Genomic DNA, 23,765 nt, shown 5'->3' on the forward strand with positions numbered 1-23,765 from the left:
GAGACACAGACACTGGGACGGACCAGGACCAATGAGAGGCAACACCAGTTTTCCTGACAGCGCTGGGCCACAGGCCTCTGGGAGGGCCTTGAATCTCACCAAGGAATCTTGCAGGAGAAAAGAGCCTGACAGAACAGAATCTGCTTGGAACAGTGGGTGCCCAGGGACTGAGGGTGAGAGTCACTGGGTCCTTGTGGCAGCTGAATCAGACCATGTCTGAAGCTAGAACATCACCGGACTTTTCCCCGAGGTGAGTCAATAAATTCTCATTTATACTTAAGCCAGTTTGAGTAGGTACCTGCTATCTGTAACTAAAAGTTTCAAATGATACAAGATTATTGGGGCACCTGGGTGGCTCAGTCATTAACCTTCTGCCTTCATCTCAGGTCATTATCCCAGGGTCCTGGGATCGAGTCCCATGTCAAGCTCCCTGCTCAGCAGGAAGCCTGTTTCTTCCTCTCCTACTCCCCCTGCTTGTGTTCCATCTTTTTCTGTCTCTCTCTTTGTCAAATAAATAAATTAAAACCTTAAAAAAAAAAGATTGCTACCTGTTTTGAGTTCTCTGAGGTCCAGACTTGTAACTCATGTTTTCCCTGGACTTATTTTTTAGACATATACCAGTCTTAGGGACTGCGTGTGTGTCTACAGTTGGACAAATAATTTATATAACTAGATATCGAGGCCCTGACAAAATACCATCCCTTTAAAAAAATCTACCTCAAGTACTTTGCTTACATATTATATATTCATTCATTCTTCACAACCACCATCTACGGTAGATATTTTTCCCAGTTCGGAGTTCTTTTGGCTACAGTTTACAGAAAACCTGACTTAATGTGACTTGAACCATAAAGAGATTTATTTTCATATTCCAGTAACTCTAAGATGCTATTGATTGTAAAATGTACCACTATTGCATCACTTTCCTTGCATCAGAAAAAAAAATGCTGTCGAACTACAAAACAATTCTTTACTGTCCAATCACCTGTGAGATGTGACTTGATTTTGGAAGTGTTAAATGTCAAGAAGCATGTGGGTTTTAGGATTGGTGAAATATGAGATTAACAAGAAATCTGTTGTGAGATGGCTGCAGATTTGGTTTGGCAGCTGAAGTTATCATCCAAGACCCAGGCTTCTTGTTATTTTCTACTCTGTCCGTCTTAGCAGGCACATAGGCCTTAAAGTTGCAGGACTAACTACTATAGCACCACACTTGATGTCCTCTAGCACCAAGTCCAAAGGCAGGAAAAGAAGGAAGGGAACACGCTCCTCACTTACTTCTCTCCTTTCATCAGAAACTTTTAGCACATTGGCTCTTATACACCATTGGCTAGATCCACATGCAGCCATGCTGGTTTCCAGGGAGACCAAGACAGTGGGTATCTGACCTTTTCACTCTAACAGTGGGAGGTGAATAAGGGAAATGGCTGTCTGTATCACAGGACTTTTATTCCCGTTTTACAGATGAGGAAACCAAGGCTCAAAGAGCCTTAATTATATGTCCTTTGTTATCGACCTAAGGACACATAGCTGGAAATTGGTTGACCCTAGATTTGAAGCTTGCACTGAGTGATCCAAAGCCCTTATTCTTTCCACTGCACCATGAATTGTCTGCATGTTAAAGACTGAACACACAGTCTTTAACTGAACAAATGAAACTTAAAACACAGTGAGGGTAAATAGTAAGGAATGCAAATACCAGATGGTCCTACTATCAGTGAATCAAAGAGATAGGGTTTTTTGTTTTCTTGTAACAAGCAGCCTACAGATTGGCAACCCTGGACAAGGCAGCTGCTCAGGGATTTCATCAAGATCTCAGGCTCCCTCATCCTCTTCTTTTGCCTTCCTTATCGTGTAGCTTCTATCCTTATGCTCACAGTATGGCTGTTGCATCTCCAGGCATCACATCAGCTTTCCTTCCCAGGGGCTCCCTTCTGCATCTTACTGGTCAGAACCGGGTCACATGTCTAGCTCTAGCTCCAAGGAAGTCTGGAAAGGTAGATTTGGCTGGGTACACTGTCATCCTGGGCAAAACTGTGACTCTTGTAGGAAGGAAGAAGAGAGAGAAACTGGGTAGTGGTTCCCATTAGTGCAGTGTGTGTCTGACTTTCCTTTTTTCATGCAGGTGGAATGAAGCCCCCCCTCCCCTTGGACTTAGATATGGATGTGTGATTTACTTTGGCCAATGAAATATGAGCAGAAGTGACATGTGTCACTTTCTGGTCGAAGCTTTAAGAGTTGGTGCCTAATTCTCCACCTTCTTTTCCATCGAGGTGCTGATTGCAAAAGCACATGTCGAGGAGCCTCCAGTTGCCTAGGTTCCTGAGATAAACAGAGCTCTCTTGCCAATCTATGAGAAATGTAAAGCACAAGCAGGAAATAGACCTTCACTCAGTTAAGCCACTGATACTTCCACGAAGCTTGAGGTTGTAGCAAAATCTAGTCTCTCCTGACACAGGTAGGCCATCAGCAGCAGCCCTCCATTTGGGCCTCAGGCAATGTTACGATCAGACCTGTGAGGAGCCAAGACCTAGGTCTGAATTAGCACAGTGTCCCACGTCCCCCAGAGTAAGCTGTTAGTGGCCTCACGGTGTGAATTGGGAGCTCACATGTTCCTAGGCATTAGAGAGAGCTGCGTATCTGGAGCTGCTGCCTGAACCTACAGAGCTGGCCACCCACCCACCAGCAGTGTCTCTATCACTTTGTCAGGCCACAGAGGTACATACAGAAAGGATTTGCCAAGTCACCCCCATGCCCATGCTTCCTTCTTACAGTAACGGAAACCGGGTTCCCTCTTCCATCAGATGCACTCCGCCCTGTTTTCCTCTGGTCAAGGAGTGGGTTTGGCATGAATTTTAGGCTAATCTTCTGCTCTCAGTCTGAAACTTGAATCTTGAGTAGAATAATCCAGATGAGTTGGATTATTGGAACTTATTAACCTCGATGGTGCACTTGAAATAGATCACCTTTGGGTCCTGTTCTCTAGGTTTTTAGAGCTTCACTTAGGACCGTTCCTTCTGGGCTCTCTGAAAGGACCACACACCACCCAGAGATTCTGGAACTGGAGCTGGATGCAGCAACTGTCGGAGAATCTAGACCCTATTTTTTTCTGTTACCATTGCTATGAGAGGGTTTGGTGGTATATGGTATAACTGCATTATTTTAAACAAGAATATTTTCACAAGTATGTTTATGGAAGGAAGGATATATGCAGATGGTGGGTGGCCAATGGTGTGAATTGCAGCAGGCATCTGTTGTTTTTACCTGTCCAAAATCTATTGCTTCTTCTGGCAACAAAATCCATGTGTTCTCCCCTAATCTCAGACTATGTGACAGGGTGGGATAACTTCTTAACTCCAGAGTTCCACCCGATCCAGAACCTGTCAGTCAGAGCATCACATTTCTTAGGCCACAGTGACTCACATTAGTTTACTGTAACTCAAATCTCACATTTGGGGGGAACTGTAGGAAGTGATAACAACAATAATAGCTAATACAATAACTTGGCATTTTTTTTCAACTCTTTAAATTCTTTTCCAAGGACTTTTAGATGTGAGGATATAATCCAGGAGCTGCTGAGAGCCAACTGTGTATGGGAAGTCTGGCTAAAAGAGATGGAGAGGTGCCAGGCTTTGAGGACATCCCCTGCACCTAGATGCAGCAAAACCTGAGTGCCTTGGACTTGGATTTTACAAGAGCCCAAGAAATGTCCTTTGGGTGGTTTAGCCAATTTGAGTTGAGCCCTGCCTCTCAAAGCCAAAAGAGTACTGCCTAATATAATATTTTTTTAATAGATATGCAAGGCACATCAGTAGTGGTACCTGCCATGCCTACAGCCCTAACAGCCCAACCAGCAGGTGGACTTGTTTTAGACCATGTGACCATCACATGGGAAGGGGCTCCTGACCTAGGTGCTGAATCCATCAGCTGGCCAGGACTTGTGCTTTCCTTTGGCATTAGGGATGACCTGTGTCTATCAGATTTCTTTTGTTTGAACTGGGAGTTGGGAAGAATGTCAGGAGTTAGGCAGCTAGCAGCAGAAGTGAAAAGGATGCATTGAGAGACGCCACCAGGAGGAGCTGGGGCCTTGGTGATTCAAGGTGTCCAAACAGTGGAAATTCTGCATCAGTAGAGGGCGCTAGTTGGTACAGAGTGTAGAGCAGAGGACCTTCTGGAGGGAGATGATGCTCCCAGGCTCTGGGAAGGAAGTGATGCAGCAATGACTATGGCTGGATCTGTCTGGCTAGTTCCTGAGACCTTTCCAATTCTAGTTCAAATACACATGCATCTTTATAACAAATCCATGTTTTCCCAAGCAAGCTTCAGGTGGTTTCTGACTTCCCTTGTAAGACTGAACTCAGGTATCTGCCTTCCATGCCATCTCCATGATACTCCCAGTCTGGGCTGAAGACTATCACCGAGGCCACCTTTGGTAGCAAGGGATGGAAGTTTAACCCAAACTAGTTTAAACAAAAAGGATAATTATTGGCTTCTGTAACTGAGAAGTCAAGGAATGAGACCAGCCTTAGCCTAAATTGCATTCAAGGCTCAGATGATGTACCTGGGACCTTGCTTCTCTTCACACCTTCACCTTGTCACCCTCTGGGCTGGCTCCAGCATCAGGCTCTGAGTAAGATGGTGGCTTCAGCCCGCACATCTCCTTAGGGACAGGAGTTGAGTTTCTTTCTTTGGACTCCCAGAGAAATTCTTGATTGCATGTCATTGGCTCTAAGTGGGACGCATGCTTATCCTGAGCCATCTCCGGAGCCAGGGAGATGTGATGCAAGTGATTGGCCTGGGCCCAGGCATGTGCTCCTCCTCTAAGACACACCCAAAACACATGGGCGTAAAGGAAAGGGTGAGTAATTTTTAGGATATGGGTTGAACTGCTGGAAGAGAAACCTCGAATAAGGTTGGCATAAGCAAGACGGAAGTTCCTTTCTCTCTCATCTGTCTTCAGGTAAGCAGCCTGAGCCCAGATTTCTTCTTCTCTTGTTTATTCACTATTCACAGGTATTGTGCATTCGTGTAGCTTGACATATTTCACCACTTCTACCACCCAGCCAGTGGAAACAGAAAAGAGAAAAGAGGAAGACTGCCCCTACTTCTGGTTAAAGAATCACCTCTCCCCACTTCAGTCCTACTGGTCACTTACTTGCCCAAACATAGCTTCTAGGAAATATAGCCCCCCACCCCCCACAACCACCTGGATTTCCATGTCCCCAGATAAAAAGCAGAGATTCTTTAAACATATGAAGAGATTTTGACTGTTAGGGGGTTGGTTAGCCTTCTTTATCCCAGTCTATCCCTTGGGCCAACCAAATGTCTGTGTGCCCTGTTCTTCAAAGCTTGGAATGCCCTCTTCCTCGGTGTCAGGGATGGATGTGGTTCTTTATGGTGTGGCCATACAAGCTGTCTCATCATACCGCATACACAACAGTCAGTCAGAATAGGATAACACAGTAGGAACCCCTGTCCAGATTAAGGAAACACAGAAACCCACTGAAGCTACTGGTTGGCCACCATCATCAAGTCCTACCAGGCAGAAACTGTGAAGATTCCCAGGGAGTGGAGTATATTTCTTGGATGACAGCCCTTTCTCCAGGACTGTCCCTCGGGGCCCTGGTGGTCCCCTCTTTGTCTACTACCTTCTGTAGCCAAATCCAAAGTTGGCATTGAAGGTGTACATCTCTTGGGATTGTACAGTCATGCAGCCCACTTCCTGCTGGTATGGGTTTGTCGGCGAGAGGTTAGCTGTTTTTTCTTTTAGGTTTTTATTTTAGTTCTGGGGAGTTAACATACAGTTTATATGTAGGTGTACAATATAGTAATAGAGTAATTCAACAGTTCCATACATCACCCTGTGGAGGTTGGTTTTTTAAGGAGTCAGCAGTGAGGGCTTTGTCCTGGCTGGGCTCAGGCTTTCTTTGGTAACACACATATCCCTCAGAATCTTACTTGGCTTTCTGCCTATTTGCTTCCAGATCTTCTCACGGACCCATATTTAATATTTAAGCTTAGAAACTCTGGTCTTTCATTTAACAGCCTGCCTGCTATAGCTGTTCACCTCCCTGTGGACCCGAGACCAGCGAAGACATTCAGCTTAGACTGGAAGGCAACACCATTGGTCTGGCCTTTGCCGTTGAGCTGGCTGTCAATGTTGGGGTGAAAACTCTTAGCTGAAAACGCTTGAGAAAGACTAGTTAGTGTCCATAGTCTTGTCTCCTGCTAATACCCCTTCTTCAAAAATGTCTTCTAGATCTGCTTCAGTTTGCTGTATAGAAGTGGTTGGAGTTTTCAGCTCTGAGAAATCACAGCCCGAGAGCGTTTGCTCGCCCGTGTGCATTCCCTCCCATCTCTGCCTGCATGCTGGCTAGCTCTATTCAGATTCTCCTGGCTCACGGAGGCCTTTGCTGAGAGTGGCAAGGAGCAGCCAGCAAACACGAGCGTCCTGAAATATTCATTCATTTTCCTACAGTTACAGATGACCTTCCAGGGGACTGTGGGAGTTTATCAACTGCTTTTGCAGGGCACAGCAAGGGGCTCCAGCTTCCCGGCTTACAATATCTATGTGTTGAGAACATATTTTAAGATTTGTTACCTGTACTACCTCTGTTGCAGGCACAAAATGCTGTATGTATTACCATCTAGGCTTTCCTTCTGCAAGAGTGCCCCTCCCCCATAGCAGCTTAAATAGACTATAGGCTACTTTCTCTTTCATGCAAAATTCGGTCATAAACAATTCAGGGTGGACTGACAACTATGTAGCGTTGGGATGTAGGGTCCTTCTATCCTGTTGCCCTGACACCCCTGGGGGGGCGGGGGTTCTTGCCGTCATCGGAATGTACGAATTAGCTAAACACCAGTTCACCTGACTGCCGAGAGCAGAAGGCCCGGCCAGCCAAAGTGTAACCTCCCAGCCCCCAGCATCCAGAAAGCTGGGTCTTTGACTCTCTTTTTCTCTCTTGCAATTGTAAATCCCAATCAAAACTTGCTTTTCCTTGATGATTCTTTCTGGGAAGTATTATTGCTGGTCACAAATCTTGGTTGGACCCCAATATGGCCTAGCAATATTGGCTTCATGCCAACCAGGGGAGAGGGAAAGAAACACGCCTTCTGAGGGGTTCAGCTAGAAACCGTGTGCCTCACTTCTGCTAACACGTCACTGGACAGAGCCCAGGCACACTGTGGGCCTTGCTGCACGGTGTTTGAAAAGGTGGTCTTTGCTCTGGGCGGGTGTGTTCTCAGCGAGGGGAGTACTATGCTTATAGAAGGGGGGAGTAAGTATTGGGGGACAACTGGCAGTCTCTGTATGGGGGTGATTCCCTAAATGAAGTGGAGGGTGTGGATTGTGGGGAGCTAAAAGGGAACAGAGGTCTACCACAGGGCCTCTCCTCTGCGTGCTCCAGCCCCTTCTGTGTCCTTTCATCACTCTGATCTAATTGTCTGTGTGTGCGTCTATCACTGCTGTCCCTGAATGCCCCATCGCCCCGGCTCTGAGGTCAAGGCATCTCTGATGCAGTCTGTATTCCCAGCTCACAGTGTACGGCTGGCATTTATTAGGGACTCAGTGAAATGTCTGTGGATGAACTGAGCTGGTAATAGGTAATGGGTATTCCTGGATAGCCTTCCTCCCTCCCTCCCTTCTCTCAGCATCTATTATATACCAGGTCCTGGGAAGTCGTTGCCTTTGGTCAGACAAAAAGGCACAGCCTTTTCACTCACGGGTCATATGGCTGTGAGAAGAGTCTTTCACACTCTAGGAATTTTCATGTCGGAAAGACAGACACTGTTCAGCTTAATCTAAGCTTTCCCTTCTGTAGGCATTGATGGCACACGGACACATTTGAATTTTCAGCGGCTCCTTTTCTGAGCCTCCCAGAGATCCTGCCACCCGTGGTTATCTGCGCTTTGGGCCAACTCAGTGTCGTTTTCCCTTTAGTCTGGCAACAGCTTCTTGCCTGTCCACTGTCCACTGAGTCCCTGGAGGGGCTGCCAGTCCTAGGACAGGGTCCTGAGCATCCTTGGAAGAGCACATGACACAGGCCGGCCTGCCAGAGAGCTCTCTCCCTCTGGCCCAGGATTGTCAGGCAGGGTCAGGAAGACCTGGTCTGCGGATCCAGAGATGGGCGGGTGTGGGGCTGCCAGCAACCTTGTTTCACGAAAGGAGAGAGTCTGTGTGAGAAATTAGCCCAGAGGGTGTCAGAGGGAAGGAGCAGGTGAGAGATCCTGTCCACATCATCGGAGTCCTTGGCTTTAGCCAGGGCCTGAAGATGGATTCAAAAAGTTCCCTCGTTTGCCTAAACTATACATTAGTAGCCCCTTCCTCCTGCGTTAAGGTCTAATAAATGACCGGTTCGTAGGCAAGTCAGTTAATGTTATGGCAGCTGGGAAGCAATCTGATTTGGAAGCTTTCCAGATCGCTAGCATTTTCCTCCTATTCTTTTTCAAGCTGCCTTTCCCACACTCACCTGATGGCCGATTTTGTGACTCACTTTCCAAAGCACTTAACCTAGTCTTTGTAGGAACAGAACTTTCTTTTTCTATGCATATTCCACTAGTTCATGCCCTATTTAATTAAATTAGATTTGATTATTTATGTAATTGCGTCACTACAACACGTACAGTCGGAGTAAGTGAGTTCGATACAAGCTCACCTGACTCTTACAAGCTGATGACTCAAGCACCCACCGCAGAAGGGCCAGCCAGCTTGGCCGTATGCTCCCGGCCACCGGCACCCAGAATGCTGTGGTCATTTTGTGACTCTCTTTTTCTCTCTTGCAACTGTAAGTCCTAATTAGAACCTGTTTTTCTTTGATGATATTATTGCTGGTCACAAATCTTGCTTGGGCCCCAGTACTGCTTGGCAATATCTTCTACTGCATTTCTTCAGCCAACAGAGGATCTTCCCCCTCTTTGCAATGACGATTTCTTTTCCTTTTCTTTTAAAAAAATTTTTTTTAATGAGGGTGTGGGGGGAGATAGAAGGAGAGGGAGAGAGAGAGTCTTAAACAGACTTCATGCCCAGCATGGAGCCCAGTGTGGGGCTCAATCCCACGACCCTGAGATTATGACCTGAGCTGAAATCAAGAGTCAGTCACTTAACTGACTGAGCCACCCAGGTACCCCTCTGCAATGACCATTTCAAACCTCCTCTGCTCTTCTCACCCCTCCAACCTTCCCATCTTCTCCCTTCTGTCTCAGCACAACAGTTTGCCTTTTATGTCACAGAGAAAAGAGAAACCATCAACCTTAAATTTCCAAACCTAGTAACCTACCTACCCCTGTCATTTCTTCTCGCTTTCCAGTTACATAGAGAAGCTGTCCCCACTCCTGCTTCACATGTTCTGGTTCCAGCCCATTGGGACCTTGTGCCAGCAGTGGTTCTCCCTCTTTCCAGCTCTTCATCCGCTCCCTCTCTACGGCTCCTTGCCCCCCAATGTCAAGTATGCTGAATTTGCTACAACGTGCAATGGATCTGTCTGGGTCTGGCCCCTTGGCCTCCATTCCTCCCTCTGGGGAAAATGTCCTGGGAGGCCATGGGTACTCCTAGAGGTCTACCGGGCCAGGTATTCCTCGATTGTCCAAGGACAGAAGGTGTGTGGCCTTAGCTCACACAAATGAGCTCCTGCTTCCCTGAGACTTAGAATTTTGAACAGAACACAAAGGAAAAAAAGCCAGAATCCTTCCTTCCATGGCTGTGACTGGGCAAGACTGGGAAGTGGCTCCCTCTGTTGAGGTCTGGAGTCACCTGACTCCCAGCTTAGAGGAGCAAGGCTAGCTCTCCACGTTACTTTCCTTTCTGAGCTCCCCGCAGTCTTCCGACAACTCCCTTTCTGGCTATCTCAACCCGAGCTGTTCTCTCTTGCTTGAAATCAAGGTTTCCTACTCCATGATGCAGCATATTAAAAAGCCAACCAAAAAACCAGAGCCAAAAGCCCCAAATCTCTCTTGACCCCATATCCCTCCCCAGTGACCCCTTTCTTTATTCTCCCCTTTAGGGTCTTGCTTAAAAGAGTTCTGTGCACATTTGGTGTCTTGGATTCTCCCCTCCAACTCCTCACTCAGTGCACTCCTGTGGTCCTGCCTCCAGCACCATGATGAAGCTGCTTGCCATGAGCGTCCCGAGTCCCAGCAATGCCCCAGTTTCCCTCTTTCCTCCCTGGCTGCTGCTTCTCAGTCCTTTGCCACCTGGTTGGTTACCCACAGCTGGGTCCTGGGCCCTTTTTGCTACACTCTTCCCGAAGACCTTATTCAACTCCTGTGACTTCAGGGACCCCTGTGGCCCTGATGCCCAGACCTTCTGGGAAAGTTCTAGATGTGCAACTCGCCTCTCTACCTGGCATTTCATCATGCCCTGACTGAATCATGCCCTGACTGAACTCCGGAGCACACCATTCTTGCTCCTCTTCTGTCAGATTCTCTTTTTTTTTTTTTTTTTTTTTTTTAAGATTTTACTTATTTATTTGAGAGAGAGAGAGTGAGAGAGAGAGAGAGCATGAGAGGGTAGAAGATTATAGGGAGAAGCAGACTCCCCATGGAGCTGGGAGCCTGATGCGGGACTCAATCCTGGAACTCCAGGATTGTGACCTGAGCCAAAGGCAGTCGCTTAACCAACTGAGCCACCTGGGTGCCCCTCTTCGGTCAGATTCTGAGTCTCAAGGAGTGGCCCTTGGCCCTTGCAGTCCTAAACCAGAGCCTCCCCTCTCTACTAGAGCAGTCAACAAACCCCACTCCTGCCCCACACCAGGCAGTTCTGGCTTTTACTTCCAGAACCTGACACAGGAGGAGCTCAATAAATATTTGATCAAATGACTGATAGCAGCAAGAACACTCTGCAGAATACTTTCGCAAACCCCATCTTTCCCACAGCCCTGGAAGGGAGGTGTAATTATTGTCGCTGTGCAGATGAGGAAACCAATGCCCAGAGAGGTGGACAATTTTCTTGGGTGTGGGATCGCTTAGCAAGAGAACATGTGGAGGAGTTAGGACAGCAACTGAGGGCTGACTCTCCATGCTTGGCTCTCCTTGGGCAGCCACCACAGCCAGAGAAGCTTCTTTGCCAAACTACAGTTGGAAGAAGAGGACCAGCTGTCCAAGGTGCCAAGGCCAGGCTCAGAGACCCTGGAGGCAGGTTCAGCGAGGCCGCATCTGCAGGTGGACACCAGACTCCAAGCTGCCTCCCTGAAACACTGGGTTGAAGTTCTCAGAGGCTCTCATATGACCAGGGAGCTGGGAGCCCCAGGCACTGGCACCGACTCTCAATGTAACCCCAGGTAGCTTATCCCTTTTTGGGGCTCAGCTGACTTCCCAAAAAAGACAATGTGAATAAGATTCCTGAGATGTGAAAAGAGGGGCCCTAATTGCTAAGCAGGAGGAGGAGTGGGTTGGTAGTCTCAGCAAACAATCTCTCATATGGCCCCTTTGGGCAGATTCCCCCTGGCAGGCTGTGTGTGGTGGGAGGACAGGTCCTGGGGCTTCCACTTGGACTTTCCCTTGTTATCCCCCAGTGTTCACCATCCCCTCCATAGCTGTCTGGGCTAGTGCTCTGAGACCCCACTGGAAAGGGGTGCTTAGGGCAGTCTGAGTCTTCCTGAGCAGAACCCCACCCACTCCACCAGTGAGTGAGCCCTCATTTGAAGCTGTAGCTGACCATGGCACGAGGGGAGGGGGAGGTAGGGCCAAGGCTTCCATTCCAGCCAGGCCCTAAGCAGCAGGATCCCAGGCTGGAGGGGGTGGGAATAGGGAGACATGGATGCCTATGTTAAACCTCAGGTGGGGGAGTGTGAGGGCATGACCTATAGGCCCCAAATGCTGTCTGTGACAGGTATCTGTTGTCTCCTTTGGTCTATGAGGTAATCTGATAAGGGGCAGTTCAGAGCTACAGACGGGGATACTAAGGTGCGGAGGGTCCCTACACTCAGAGAACATACCAGGTGGTGGGGTGGGTGGCGGCTGGGCGGGAGGTGCCAGCCACACCTGTGGCCTAGTGCTTGCATACCCCTGTTCTGGGCTAGGAGCCAGGGTAGGGGCTGGGGGAAGGGCAGTGAATGGTGTACATTCCAGCCTGGGCTCTCCACTCTCCACCTTGCTCTGAGGGCTGAGGGGCTTTGTGCTGACCTTCTCCTGATGCTCTGGCCTCAGAGCACGGCTGGGAGAGGCTGGAGAGGTGAGCCCAGGCTTCTCAAACTGGAGGAGGAGCAGAGAGGCGTTAGCTACTGGGGGCACTGGACCAAAGCCGTGTAGATCCTTCAGCAAAATGTTGGGCAAGCAAATCAGGGGTTCCCTGAGCTAGAGTCAATAGAGTCAACACTGGGACCCAATTCTCAAGAGACTGGGGCCCAGAGGTGGGAAATGCTCTTCTTAAAATGAGGCCCTCAGGATGAGTGGCAGGAACCTCTGGAGAGCTGAAGGGGTTGAGGGTGGCTTGTGTGGGTGGCTGTTGCTCCTCTGTGACCCCCTAGCCAGATCAGGGCTTTCAGATGCTGGGGGATGCAGAAGGAAAGGTGGCGGGACCAGGCATTCCCAGGACCTGGACTCTTCCTGGAATCGTGGGGCAGAAAGGGAGAGAGGGAGGTTATTTTGGGGACTATAGGAAGCAGCGGGATGGGGTGTGTCTCGGATGGGGTGGCCTCACCCTCTCATGGTCATTGTGCATGCCAGCTGTTGGGGCCCATGGGGGCGGTCTGGAGATTGAATGCCCAGGAACGGGATTGGGTTAGGGGGCAAAGGTGGGGATAGGGACATGGGCCAGGGAAAGGGTGGGAGAATACGGGCTTTGGAGTCCGGGACCAGGGTCGTCTTGGAGTCTGCGAGAGTGGAGCTAAGAGGATGGGACTGTGGGGTTCAGGGTTTGGAGAACAGGGGAGCGGGCCTATGACTATGATGAACCCGGCCTGGTGTCCGAGGATGAATAGCCCTAAAGCCATGGGGTCTTGAGGGTGGGGTCGGAAGCCGGAAACTTATGAACGGCGGGTCCAGGATGATGAAGGATGTGGGGCGGGGCCGTGAGGAAGTGGGTCGCCGGAGGACCCCGTGGCCCTCGGTGAGTGGTGTGGCGCTCTACAACGGGGACCGAAGGGGCGGGGCAATGAGGAAGTGGATTTGGGGGCTTGGTCGGGGGTGGAGGGCTGTGGGGAGCTGAGCCTATAAGACTGGGGTTGGGGGGCAAGTCGAGAAGATGGGTGTCTTGGGGAATTCGCAGGGCAGGCGCGTATTACAGGGGATCGAGATGGGGGTGGGGCCGAAGAGACGGGACAGTGGAGACCTGCCCTGAGGTCGGGAAGGAGGACTGGGGGCTCGTGGACAGAGGAGTAGGGCTCCAGGGGCGGTGGGCGCCGGACTGCTCTGCAGCCGTGGGGGCGGGGCGGGCCCGGTCCCGGGGGCGGGGCCGCGGGCAGGGGGCGGGGCCCGGACGCCGACGCGGGCTGTGGAGCGCGGGGGCGGGCCCAGGTGAGCGGGGCTACCGCCCCCTGCGCCCCTCCTTCCCGGGCCCCCCAGTTACCCCTGGGCGCCACCTGGGCGCTGGCTCCGCGGGCCAGGAGGACGGCGGCGGGTGGCGTCTTCGGCCCGGGCCGGGTCGGGCTCCGGCTCCATCTTGGGCAGCTGCGCCGGGCACCTGTGGCGGCCGCAGGAGCAGCGCTTCCGCCGGTCTGCGCGGCCCCGGGCGGTCGAGAGGGTGAGAGGCCGGCTGTCTGCGTGCGGGTGGTAGGGGGGAGGGTGGTGGGATGGGCAGCGCCTTCCCTTCCTGCGCTCCAGAACCCCACTCCTCACCTCTTCGTGCGCTCGACCCTCCGCATCACAGCCCCCGCCTGGTGCTCAGCGCCCCCCATGGCTGCATCCCTCCTCCCATCTCTCCTCTCATTGCCTATCCCATCCCCTCTTCCGCGCGTCTCCTCTGCCCATCCTCCCATTTCCAGCACTCTGCCTAGGACCCCGACTTCTTCTGCCTCCATCTCCGCTACTATCGCTGTCCCCTCCCATTCCTCCTCCCTTTTCCATCCCTACCCTTCCCTCCAACCACCCTTCCGCGAGGCCTCCAGCCCCAAACCTTTCCCTCGCGTTCCTTCTGCCCTCCATCCATACCCCTTGCCCCACAACCTCATCTTCCCTCAGTCACTGCTTTTGCTTCTGGGAAGATCTGTAGCCTAGTTTGGGGGATTGTATCGAGGACCTTCTCCCCGAGTCCAGTGGGCTTTGTGAGGAGGGGCGGGGAAGGGGCCCCTGCTCTGGGGGAGAGTGTATGGTGTGGTGTGTTCAGGCCTCTGGCCCCAGAGCCAGAGGCGGCCTGTACATTTGGTGAGCAGAGTGCAGCTGTGGAGATGCTGTTTCCTGCAGGCTTCTACAGTAGATGGGCCTGTGCATCCGCCTCTCATGTGGCCACGGGTGGGGCTCAGGCCCATGCTGGTGCATGGGTGCCTGGGGGCACGGGTGCCCGGGAGCATGCAGGGAGGGATACACTAGCTACCCTGGCTACCTCTGGTTTGGGGCACCTGGGCCTTTAGGTTTACCTCCTCCACCCCAGGTGCCTCCTGGGAAGTATGGGCATATAGTCCTCAGGGGAGGAAGCGCTGGTGCGTTTGGGGGCCTGGGCCTCTCTGGTGAGCAGTGCTGGGTCCTTTGGGCTTTTGCCCAGTTATCCTCGAACCCTTTACTGGCACAGCATGTGACCTGAGCATTTTGTACTTAAGGCCCCCTCATCCTGTGATGGGCAGATTTTGTCCCCTTCAGACAATCCCTCTGGGTAGCTCAGGAATGCTCCTTGCTGCTTTGCCCAACTTTGGCCTTGAGTGGTCCTGTCAGGCCCCCTTTTGCTGCTGGGATGGATCAGACCACCTGCTGGAGGTTGCTGCACCCCCACTATCCAACCAGGGGTTCCCGTGCCGTGTATCCCTACCAGGTCCCTGAGGGGTAAGGTCCATATTTTAACATTGGAGCAGTTTCCCCTGCTGACCACATGGGTTTTCTTTTCCTGTTTTGGTTTTGCTGGAAGCAGAAGTCATCATCCAAATGCCTGTCTCTTAACAAGAGGAGATGTATACGGATGACACAGGGTGGTCTGAAACAGGGCCTGCTTGCGGTGGCTTTGGGGCGCCCCGCCCCGGTCACACTCCCAAAGGCCTGAGCTCTCTGCTGGGTGGTATGGCAGGAGCTAGAATCTCTGACCAAGTCAACCTAGCAGTTTTGTTTCTGTTTTTTTTTTTGTTTGTTTGTTTGTTTTTGTTTTTTGGGTTTTTTTGGTTGGCCAGTTTGGGAGGTTCTGCAGGACTGGGAGGCTTTACTCAAAATAACGCTGGCTGATTGCCGTGTGAGGCCAGTTGTTCTTCCATTTACTGAGCAGCAGAACTGAGGCAGTAGGAGATCCTATATAGGCCATAAGACATGGCCATCTTGCAACTTTGGCATCAAACGGGGCAGGAGAGAGGACAGTAAGGTGTCATCCAAAGAACACTAGCAGTCTTGGATAGCTCGGTGTGCCTGTCATTTATTTTGTGCTAAAACATCTTTCTAGGGTCTGTTTGGGGGTGAAACCAGAGCCATCTCCATGGTTTTTAAGGCAAGTGTGCATGCCATTCAGGCCAGACTCCAGACTTGGGTGTGCACCCACATACGTGTATGTACAAGCATGGGTGTGTATCCTCCCAGCTTAAGTTTTAAAATAGACTGGGAAGCTTAGTGCAGTGATGGAGACACTGGGGACCCTGGTGGTGACTAGGTCCTAGAATGAGATGAGGACAGGAAGGATTGGGAAGCGAGAGTAAGCTCACCTACAGGTGTCTCGAAAAGGTCCTTTTGTCCCCCAGTCCTAGTCCCGCTATTCCGTCTGTGCGCCATCATGTTAGTAGACTTCACAGCAACCTTGCAGCTGCATTTACTTCTGTTTTGCAGACTGGGCAAACTGGGGCTCAGGGAGCGTAGGTGTCTACCTGGGGCAGGTGCACGGGAAGGGGAGGAATCAGGCTTAGAAGCAGACCCCTTGCCTCGCCTGCTCACCCATGGCTCCAAAGCTCATTTGGTCAGCTCCTCTTGCTCCCTGGGAGGCCCCTCTTCTTAGAGATGAGGGTGTGGGAAGCCTCCTTTCACTGGGATAATCTGGGTGACTTCCCTCACAGCGTTTCCCTCCTTCAAGGCTAGGAAGACCAGGCTGAGGGAGAAATACCCCATTGGGGTTCAGCTGTGGGCTCTCTGAAATTTCTCAACTGCTCCTGACCTCTATTTTGTCAGCTGCCACTCATGGAGGTGAGGTGAAGAAGGGAAGCGACAGATAGCCACCCGCCCTGGGTGTCTGTGGTCACTGCTTTCTTTGGGGGATGCCTCGTCCTGGTGAGGCAGCCATCTGGTGAGGGGGACACAGTGGGAACCTTGTCGCTGCTGGCTTCTGAGTAGCTCCCAGAGGAGTCTGAGCATATCCACAACCTCAGCCCCCCGTTTCCTCAGAGTGGGGCCAGGGCCTGACCTTGCTTTCTCTGGCCCTGCTTCCCAGGAAGGTTTCAGGTCGGTGGGTTTCAGAGGCTGTGTTGGGTGCCGGTCTTTCAGCCAAGACCGGGCAACCGCAAAGTCGGGAGATGGCGGCAGTGGGGGAATGTTAGTTTCCAGGACTCAGATGGTCCTGGATTTGATTCCTGGTTTAGCCGCTTACCAGCTGTGTGCCTACGGGCAAGTCGGGACACCTCTCTGAGCTCTGGCCTCCTCATCTGTAGAATGGGGTGGATGGTGTACCTTACAAGGCTGCTGTGACAATTACAGTGAAGTGAGCCAGTGCGCAGACAGGGTGTGACTCGTGCCTGGCACGGGGCGTGGGGGTGGGTTGGTGTTTGACAGCTCTATGAGCTGTTCTTTAACGTCCTCATCACTGTGACTGTTACTGGCTTTGTCGCCCTTCTCTGTATGTACGTCCATCTTGGAGCTCCTGGAGGGCAGGGCCTGGGTTCTAGTCCTCCCTTGGCTGCTTGTCCTTTTCTTGACGCCTGGGACCAGTGTGGCTTCGGCCGCGAGGAGCAGCCAGGTGGGGACACTCCTGTGCAGGCTGGAACTAGAGCCCACGGGTCCCAGAGGAGAGTCATTAAGCACAGGTGGCCACTTACACTTTAAATGGCTTACTGGGACATGAAATCAGAAAGCCAGTTTGTCAGTCACGCAGGCCACGGGTCAAGGGCTTTTAGGAGCCACATGTGGCCGGTGCCCATCTATAGGGCAGTGCAGAGTAGAATCTTTCCACCATCACAAAGCTGGGCTGAACTGGACTCCGAAGCAAGCCTGGAGCTCTCAGGGGACTGCAGTTCCAGAAGCATCCTCACTGTGGAACAGCCGGCAGCCGTCTCCTGAGTGTTGGGGCAGAAGAAGTTGGTAATTATACAGAAACTGAGTTCCTGAGAGCCCTTCCCATGTTCTCTTTCTGGTGGCCTTGCTCACCTGGCTGAGGCGGTTGGTGTCTTGGTAGTTCTTATCAGGCCAGGGGTAGAAGGGCAGGACTGGGATTGCCTCTCTTCCCCTGCCCTGTTTCTCCAGCTGGTCCTGCCTGGCAGGGAGTCCTGGGGGGAGGGTCCTCACTGAGAGCTTTGGCTGGGCCCTGACCTCTCCCCCTTACCACCTCTGGGGTCCTGCCCAGCCTCCTCCCCTCCCCTCGTGTGCCTCCTGCCTTGTGCTCTCCCCACGCCCCTTCTCCTTCCTTTCTCTCCGGGCCCCACTTACATAGCTGGGCTCCCGGGAGGCCTTTTCTGATCCATCATGCGAAGTGAGCTCTCCTGGAAATGCTCTCTCTTGGACCCCATTTTCGGCACTCAGCCCTCTCCCCTGTGACTTCACTCTCTTGTTCTCTGAGGCAGGCACATCCAGCTGGGCTGAGTGCCAGCCAGTGGGTGCTGGGTAGACTGAGGGGCATGGGCCGCCAGGCCTGCTCCAATAGCTTTGGGTTGGTGGGAGGCCCATGGTTGCTCAGGTCGCTCCATCCAGGCCAGCCAGTGCTTAGCCAGAGACGGAGCCAGCCCAGCTGGGCACGCTTCTCCAGGAGGAGGTGCTGAGGCTGAAGGGGCCAGGCTCTAGGCTGCGGAGGAGTCTGTGAGCACATCCAGAGGGGTCTGTGTGACCCGAGGAAGGGACAGAAATGTCAGGTGGGGAGGGAGGCGAGGAGAGTGCGGGCACACGTGGCAAGAGGGAATTTAAATTTTATGGAGGGCCTGTCTGCCTGGTGACGTTAGGTCCCATTCCTGGAGGCGCGGCTGGATCCAAGCTGGTTCCTCGTCTCCCAACTCCAGAGCCTGGCAGGCGGTGGGTGCTTGGAGACGGCTGTGGAACAAGTGAACATGTAAAGGGCTGGCGTGTGGGGCCTCTCCCTCCCCCTGGAGCCTGAGCTGGGAGTCAGGAAACCCGTTTCCCCTTCACAGCTGCCAAGACTGAGTCCCAGAGACAGGACAGTTCAACAAGGCTAGGCCCGAGAGGGTGGGGGAGGGTGCGGGGGAGAACCCAGGGTCCTTCCCCGTGCGTCCTCTATTCATTGTTTGTTCATCTCACAGCCCTCCTTGGAGCCCCAGCTCTGTCCCAGGGAGGCCCCACTCCAGAGCAAGATGGATACGGACAGTTTTAGGAGGAACCAGGCTAGTATTTGCCAGTCAAGCTTTACTGGTTATTAAAATACTGCAATGCTCCTGGGCTGGTTGACTAAGAGCTGTTGTCCCAAAGCCCCCGCCCCCAGTGCTGCAGTCCCCACCCCAGGGTCCCAGCAGACACGGCCTCTCCCCTGGATTCCCGTCTTGCCAGGTAAGGCAGCAGTAAAGACTCAGCAGCTGGCGTGGTGGGTGGTCTCTGGGACCTTGTGCGAGGGCTGGTTCTAATCGCTTGGTACTGTTATCAGAGATTTGCAGGGACATCTTCCAGTGTAATGTGTGCTGATCTTGATTTTAAGTGTCTGGTGTCCTCATGGCTCTGGGCCATCAGGCAACCGGGGCTGCAGCTGTCCTCCCAGCGTGCCTAGCTCCACGCAAGCCCATGGCGGTGTCCAGCTGAGGTACTGCACACAATTCAGCTCCATTCCCTCCCTCTCTCTCCTGCAGGCCACCATGAGCACCAGCCGCCCCGAGCCAGGTGTCCGGCCACCCTGGAGCCCCCGCCCACAGCCCCTGTCCCGGAGCTCGTCCAGCCTGCTGGGTGAAGGCCAGGGGCAGAGACCAGAGCTCCGCAAGAGTGCCAGCAGCACCGTATGGCAGGCCCAGCCGGGTGAGGCCAGCAGCAGTCCACAGGGCCCAGAGGAGGAGGAGCAGCACGCTGAGAGCGAGGAGCAGGCACAGGCATCCAGCTCCCGGCCCCAGCCCCGTGCTGTGGGCCACTGGCGGAGCAGCACTATGGGCAATGTGTCTACCGTGGGCGGTGGTGATCTGTGTCGCCTGCGGGCCCCTGGTGCCACTGCCATGCAGAGGAGCCACTCGGACCTGGTCCGTAGCACCCAGACCCGGGGTCGCGGTGCTACCCAGAAGGCCAGCCTCAGCTGCTCGGCCCTTGGCAGCTTGCCTGTCCACAGAGCTCGGCTGCAGCCCAGCCGTACTTCTGGCCAGGGAGGCCAGGCCCCTGCCGACCTAGAAAGGGACCTGGCTCCAGAGGAAGGGTCTTCGAACTCAGCCTGGACACTGGGAGAGAGTCAGGTGAGGGTAACACCACCAGACCTGGGAGGGACATCTCCCCCCAGCAGCAGCCCCCAAGCTGGACCCGAAGCCACTGGGCAGCCGGCAACAGCCTCCTGCCATGCCCTGTCCACAGCAACTCTACTATGCGGGATGAGGGAGGTGGGGACCAGTGGCTGCTGCCATGCCCTGCCAGCCCCAGGGATCCTGGCCTTCCCCAAGCTAGTGGCCTCTGTGAGTGAGTCTGGGCTACAGGCACAGCATGGGGTGAACTTCCAGTGCAGATTGCCTGGGGTGCTCCCTGGGCATTCCCACTGTTGTGCCCACCACCCTTGGGGTCCCACCGGGTTAGCCACGGAGCCTGGTGCCAGGACCAAGGATGTGTGGACCATGACCTCAGCCAGTGACTTGGCCCCTGTGTTGGCATCCTCTCTGTCATCCCAGGATGCTGGTGTGCAGGCAGCGCCCATGGCTGTCTGCAAGGCTGTGGCCACCAGCCCGCCCCTGGGAGGCCCTGCGGCCCTGCACACATTCCCTGAGGTAACCGTGGGGGCCAGCCTGGAGGAGGCACCCTCCCCTGTGCGGGATGTGCGATGGGATGCTGAGGGCATGACCTGGGAGGTGTACGGAGCTGCAGTGGACCCCGAGGTGCTGGGCGTGGCCATCCAGAAGCATCTGGAGATGCAGTTTGAGCAGCTGCAGCGGGCGCCCACCAGCGAGGACAGCCTGTCAGCAGAGGGCCGCCGGGGGCCGCTGCGAGCCGTCATGCAGTCCCTGCGGCGCCCCAGCTGCTGCGGCTGCTCTGGTGGAGCTCCCGAGTGAGGGGCCATGGCCCTTGGAGCTCTCCTGGGCCCTTGGACTCAGCCTCAGGGCCCGGGCCGCAGGGGGTGCCATGCTTCTCGGTCCTACTGGCGGCTGTGGACATGTCTCTGCTGTTGGCTGACCACAGGGCGCAGGACCACAGCCCGGAGGCCCCCTGCTCCTCACAGCTGGGCTGGGTTTTAAGGGCTTGATCCCCATGAGCCACATCTCTGCACATCGAGGCTCTGAACCTTGGGACAGACTTTCAGCACCGTGCAGGAGGAGATCCTGATTCTTCTGTAAAAATACTTGACATTCTGTGTAGTCTCTCCTCAGAAGTCTGCTGCGATTTCCCTGAGGGCTCTTGGTGGCTTTATTTTAGAGCTGAGCTATCGTGCTGAGCTATAACGCCTTCCTGACATGAAAGTTGGGGCCTCAAGTGACAGGGACTGGCTGGGTCTTTAGGGCAGGGCATGGATGTTGAAGACCGCCTGTGTGCCCCCCACTGTGTCACCTTACCCTGGGGAGTGCCCGCCTCTTTGCCCCATTATCTGGATGAAACCATGGACACCTGGCAAGGCTGTAGCTGACAGGCTCCGGGCTGGCCTGCTGGAGGGGGTGGGCTAAGGTTCAAAGCCAAGGCCGGCTGAAGGCTGCACTCTTTTCCCTGCAGCACATGGCTGGTCAGTGCAGTGCAGTCACGAACCAGAAGAGTTTATTGAGTCACTATTCTGTGCGGGGTTCTGTGGGTTCCTTGGGGAATGAGACAGGCTGTCTGTACCCTTGCTGAGCTGACAGTGTGGGGGAGGTGGCACATCAGGACCAGGGTGCTGAGCATTACAGAAGGGCCGGGGGTGCTACTAAGAGTCAGCCCCCTTGTTGTTCATCGTGGCAGGAGCCAGTCTCAGGAAGGGGAGAACAGGTGGCTCGTTGTCCCCAAATATCTTGGCAGGGCCTGAAATTGCACCCTTGTCACCTCATTCCTGTGGCTTAATGATTTATTCCCAGCTGGTGCTGTCCTTGGAAGGAGGGAAGGGAGAAATGGGTGGGAAAAGGGAAGGGGCCTGGAGTGGGGTCTTCCACCTGGTGGGAAATGGCCAGAGCTATGAGGCCCTGGGGAGCAGGGAGGCCCATGGGCCTGTTCTCTCAGCTGTGCCCATGTGAGTTGACCTGGGCCAGGCAGTGGGGAGCCGGGGATATGGGGTGAGGGAGCTCAGGACACAGGCTTGGTACAGCCTGACTTCATTGCCTGAAGGTCTCTCAGGCACTGTGGAGTTTGGGGGCGGGCTTGTGTCGTCATCTTGGGCTTAACATCGAAGACCTTAAGCTCCTGGGACAGTCCACCAACTTACTCTTAAGAGGCTAGGGGGCTGCTCAGGGTCCCCTGCCCTGGGGTGGAATCAGGGCCCAGATGCTGAGCATGGTGTTGAGGACACAGTGGGGCTGGACAGATGGACTGTGGGGAAGGGCACACCAGGCAGCTGGGACCGTCTGGTCAGAGACCTGGAGATGCCCGTCCTGCTCAAGCTGTGGGGAGCCATGGTAATGCAGCCTCTGTTGGAGTGTTTGTTGGGTTGGGATGCTGGCAAGGGTGCCCCATGGTGAGGACAGGAAGAGGTGGGAGGCAGGGCCCAGGAGATGTGGGTGTACGAGCCAAGGGGGGGGGGCCTGTCAAGGGGAGACGGAAGGAGAGCTGGGGTTTGGGAATGCGCCACACACACACACCACACACCCATTCTGCAGTGGCTTCAGGAAGGAGGAGGAGTTTCTGGAGCCGGAGGTTTCCAGTTTGAGCAAAAGGAGGTGAGGCCACCACCTGAGATGAGGGGAGGCAGGTGAAGGGTCACATGTCAGGATATTTGGCTTGGACTAGTGAAACCCTTAACAGACTTTCTCTGTCATATGCAAATTGGAATGAGTTCATTCTCTGTAGGGCTGATGGGGGCCAACCCGGCCAACACGTGCCGCTTCTAGGCTGCACCTGGAGTGCCAGGATGTCGGGCTGGGCTGGGCCCTGAATGGGAAGGGCCAGCCAAACCTACCCAACTCATAACTGAGATAAATGTTTGCAGGGTGGTGTTTCCAGATGTGTCTGGCTTCGGGACTGTGCATGGCTGGGGACCCCGTCATACCCTCCTGGGTAGGCTTGCCACCCTGGCCGTGGCCCCACGGCTCAGACTGCATAGCCCTGGCCAGTGGGTTTACCTAGTGACTGCAGCAGAATCCCTGAGTTTGCCCTGGAGAATGAACCCCTCATCCCCGTCCCATTGCTGTGGCCCCTCCCTGGCCAGGAACGACTGGTTGTGGTTTAGGGACTCAAGACATGTCCACCCGCTTAGTTTGCAGATCTCCCCTCAGATTCCAGATTTGTGACCAGAGTCTCTGGGTCCCCTTCAGGCCCTGTTGTGGGAGGTGGTGGATTTCATTATTTGTACATTTGTTTTGTTCTGAATTTGAAATAAAGTTTTGGAGATCAGAGCTTTGCCAGGCAAGGGTCCACAGTCCTGGCTGGTCTGGTTTTTCTCTGGTAGGTTTTGTTCTTGGAGCATCCCCCCTAGATCCTGAGCTCCTCCTCCAGGCAGGAATCCCCCTCCTTCTTCTCCAGGGACTCCTCCCTTCTGTCCATTGTTCTCCCCTTCCTGGCAGGGCCCCCCAACAGCCGAAGACTGGTTTCCTGGAGCTTATCACCCCTGGGTGTGGCCAGGACACAGGGCACACATCTCTTGCCAAGCCCCAGGCTGCTATTACCCTCCCAGGCAATCACTGGCCCACCCCAAGGGAGAAGCTACTGCTGCCAGAGTGTAGGCTCCTCCCCACTCCAAGCTCACGTTGTGTATGGGGGGTGCAGATGGTGGAGGAGCGGAGAATGGTCCTGTCACATGGGGACATCACTGCCAGTATCCTCTGGATTGGGTCTCTGTCCCCAGAAGTGCTGCATTCTTATTTCACAGTGAGGGGTTGGCGAGGCAAGGGGACCTTCCCAGTGAAGATCCTGACACTTTGGATCTGGAAGTGTTGCGGGGGAGTGAGGTGGGTGGTACTACATCTCAGTGGTCTACAGTCTGAGTTTGACTCCTGGGTCTCATCCACAGCCAGGAGACCTTGGACAAGTTACTGACCTTGCTGTCCTCAGCTTCCTCATGATGACATGATGACAGTCATGGCTCCTTCTTAGGCTGGCCCTGCGGGTCAAATGGAATAACCCACATGAAGCAGGTGGCACTGAGTTGGGGTTCACCCCCCACACCAGTGTTGTGGGACACCTCTTACTTGGGCCTACTTCTGTGGGCAAAGTCAGGGGCTAGTTCTTGCCTCGCCAGCGTGGCTCTGGTCAAGGTCCACATCCCATCT

At 53.7% G+C, this 23,765-nt stretch overlaps 1 protein-coding gene across 1 annotated transcript; it reads left to right on the plus strand.

The window, feature by feature from the left end:
* Positions 1 to 212: 212 nt before the first annotated feature.
* Positions 213 to 20,435, plus strand: LOC111144660 (G protein regulated inducer of neurite outgrowth 2). Its single transcript, XM_022499055.1, has 4 exons — positions 213 to 250; positions 6,046 to 6,165; positions 6,260 to 6,338; positions 19,050 to 20,435. Exons 1-4 carry the CDS (start codon positions 213 to 215, stop codon positions 20,433 to 20,435), a joined length of 1,623 nt encoding a protein of 540 aa, XP_022354763.1.
* The last annotated feature ends 3,330 nt before the right edge of the window (positions 20,436 to 23,765 follow it).

Source organism: Enhydra lutris, unplaced genomic scaffold (genome assembly GCF_002288905.1).
Source record: "Enhydra lutris kenyoni isolate GAN:26980312 unplaced genomic scaffold, ASM228890v2 scaffoldscaffold12, whole genome shotgun sequence".
NCBI lineage: Eukaryota > Metazoa > Chordata > Mammalia > Carnivora > Mustelidae > Enhydra > Enhydra lutris.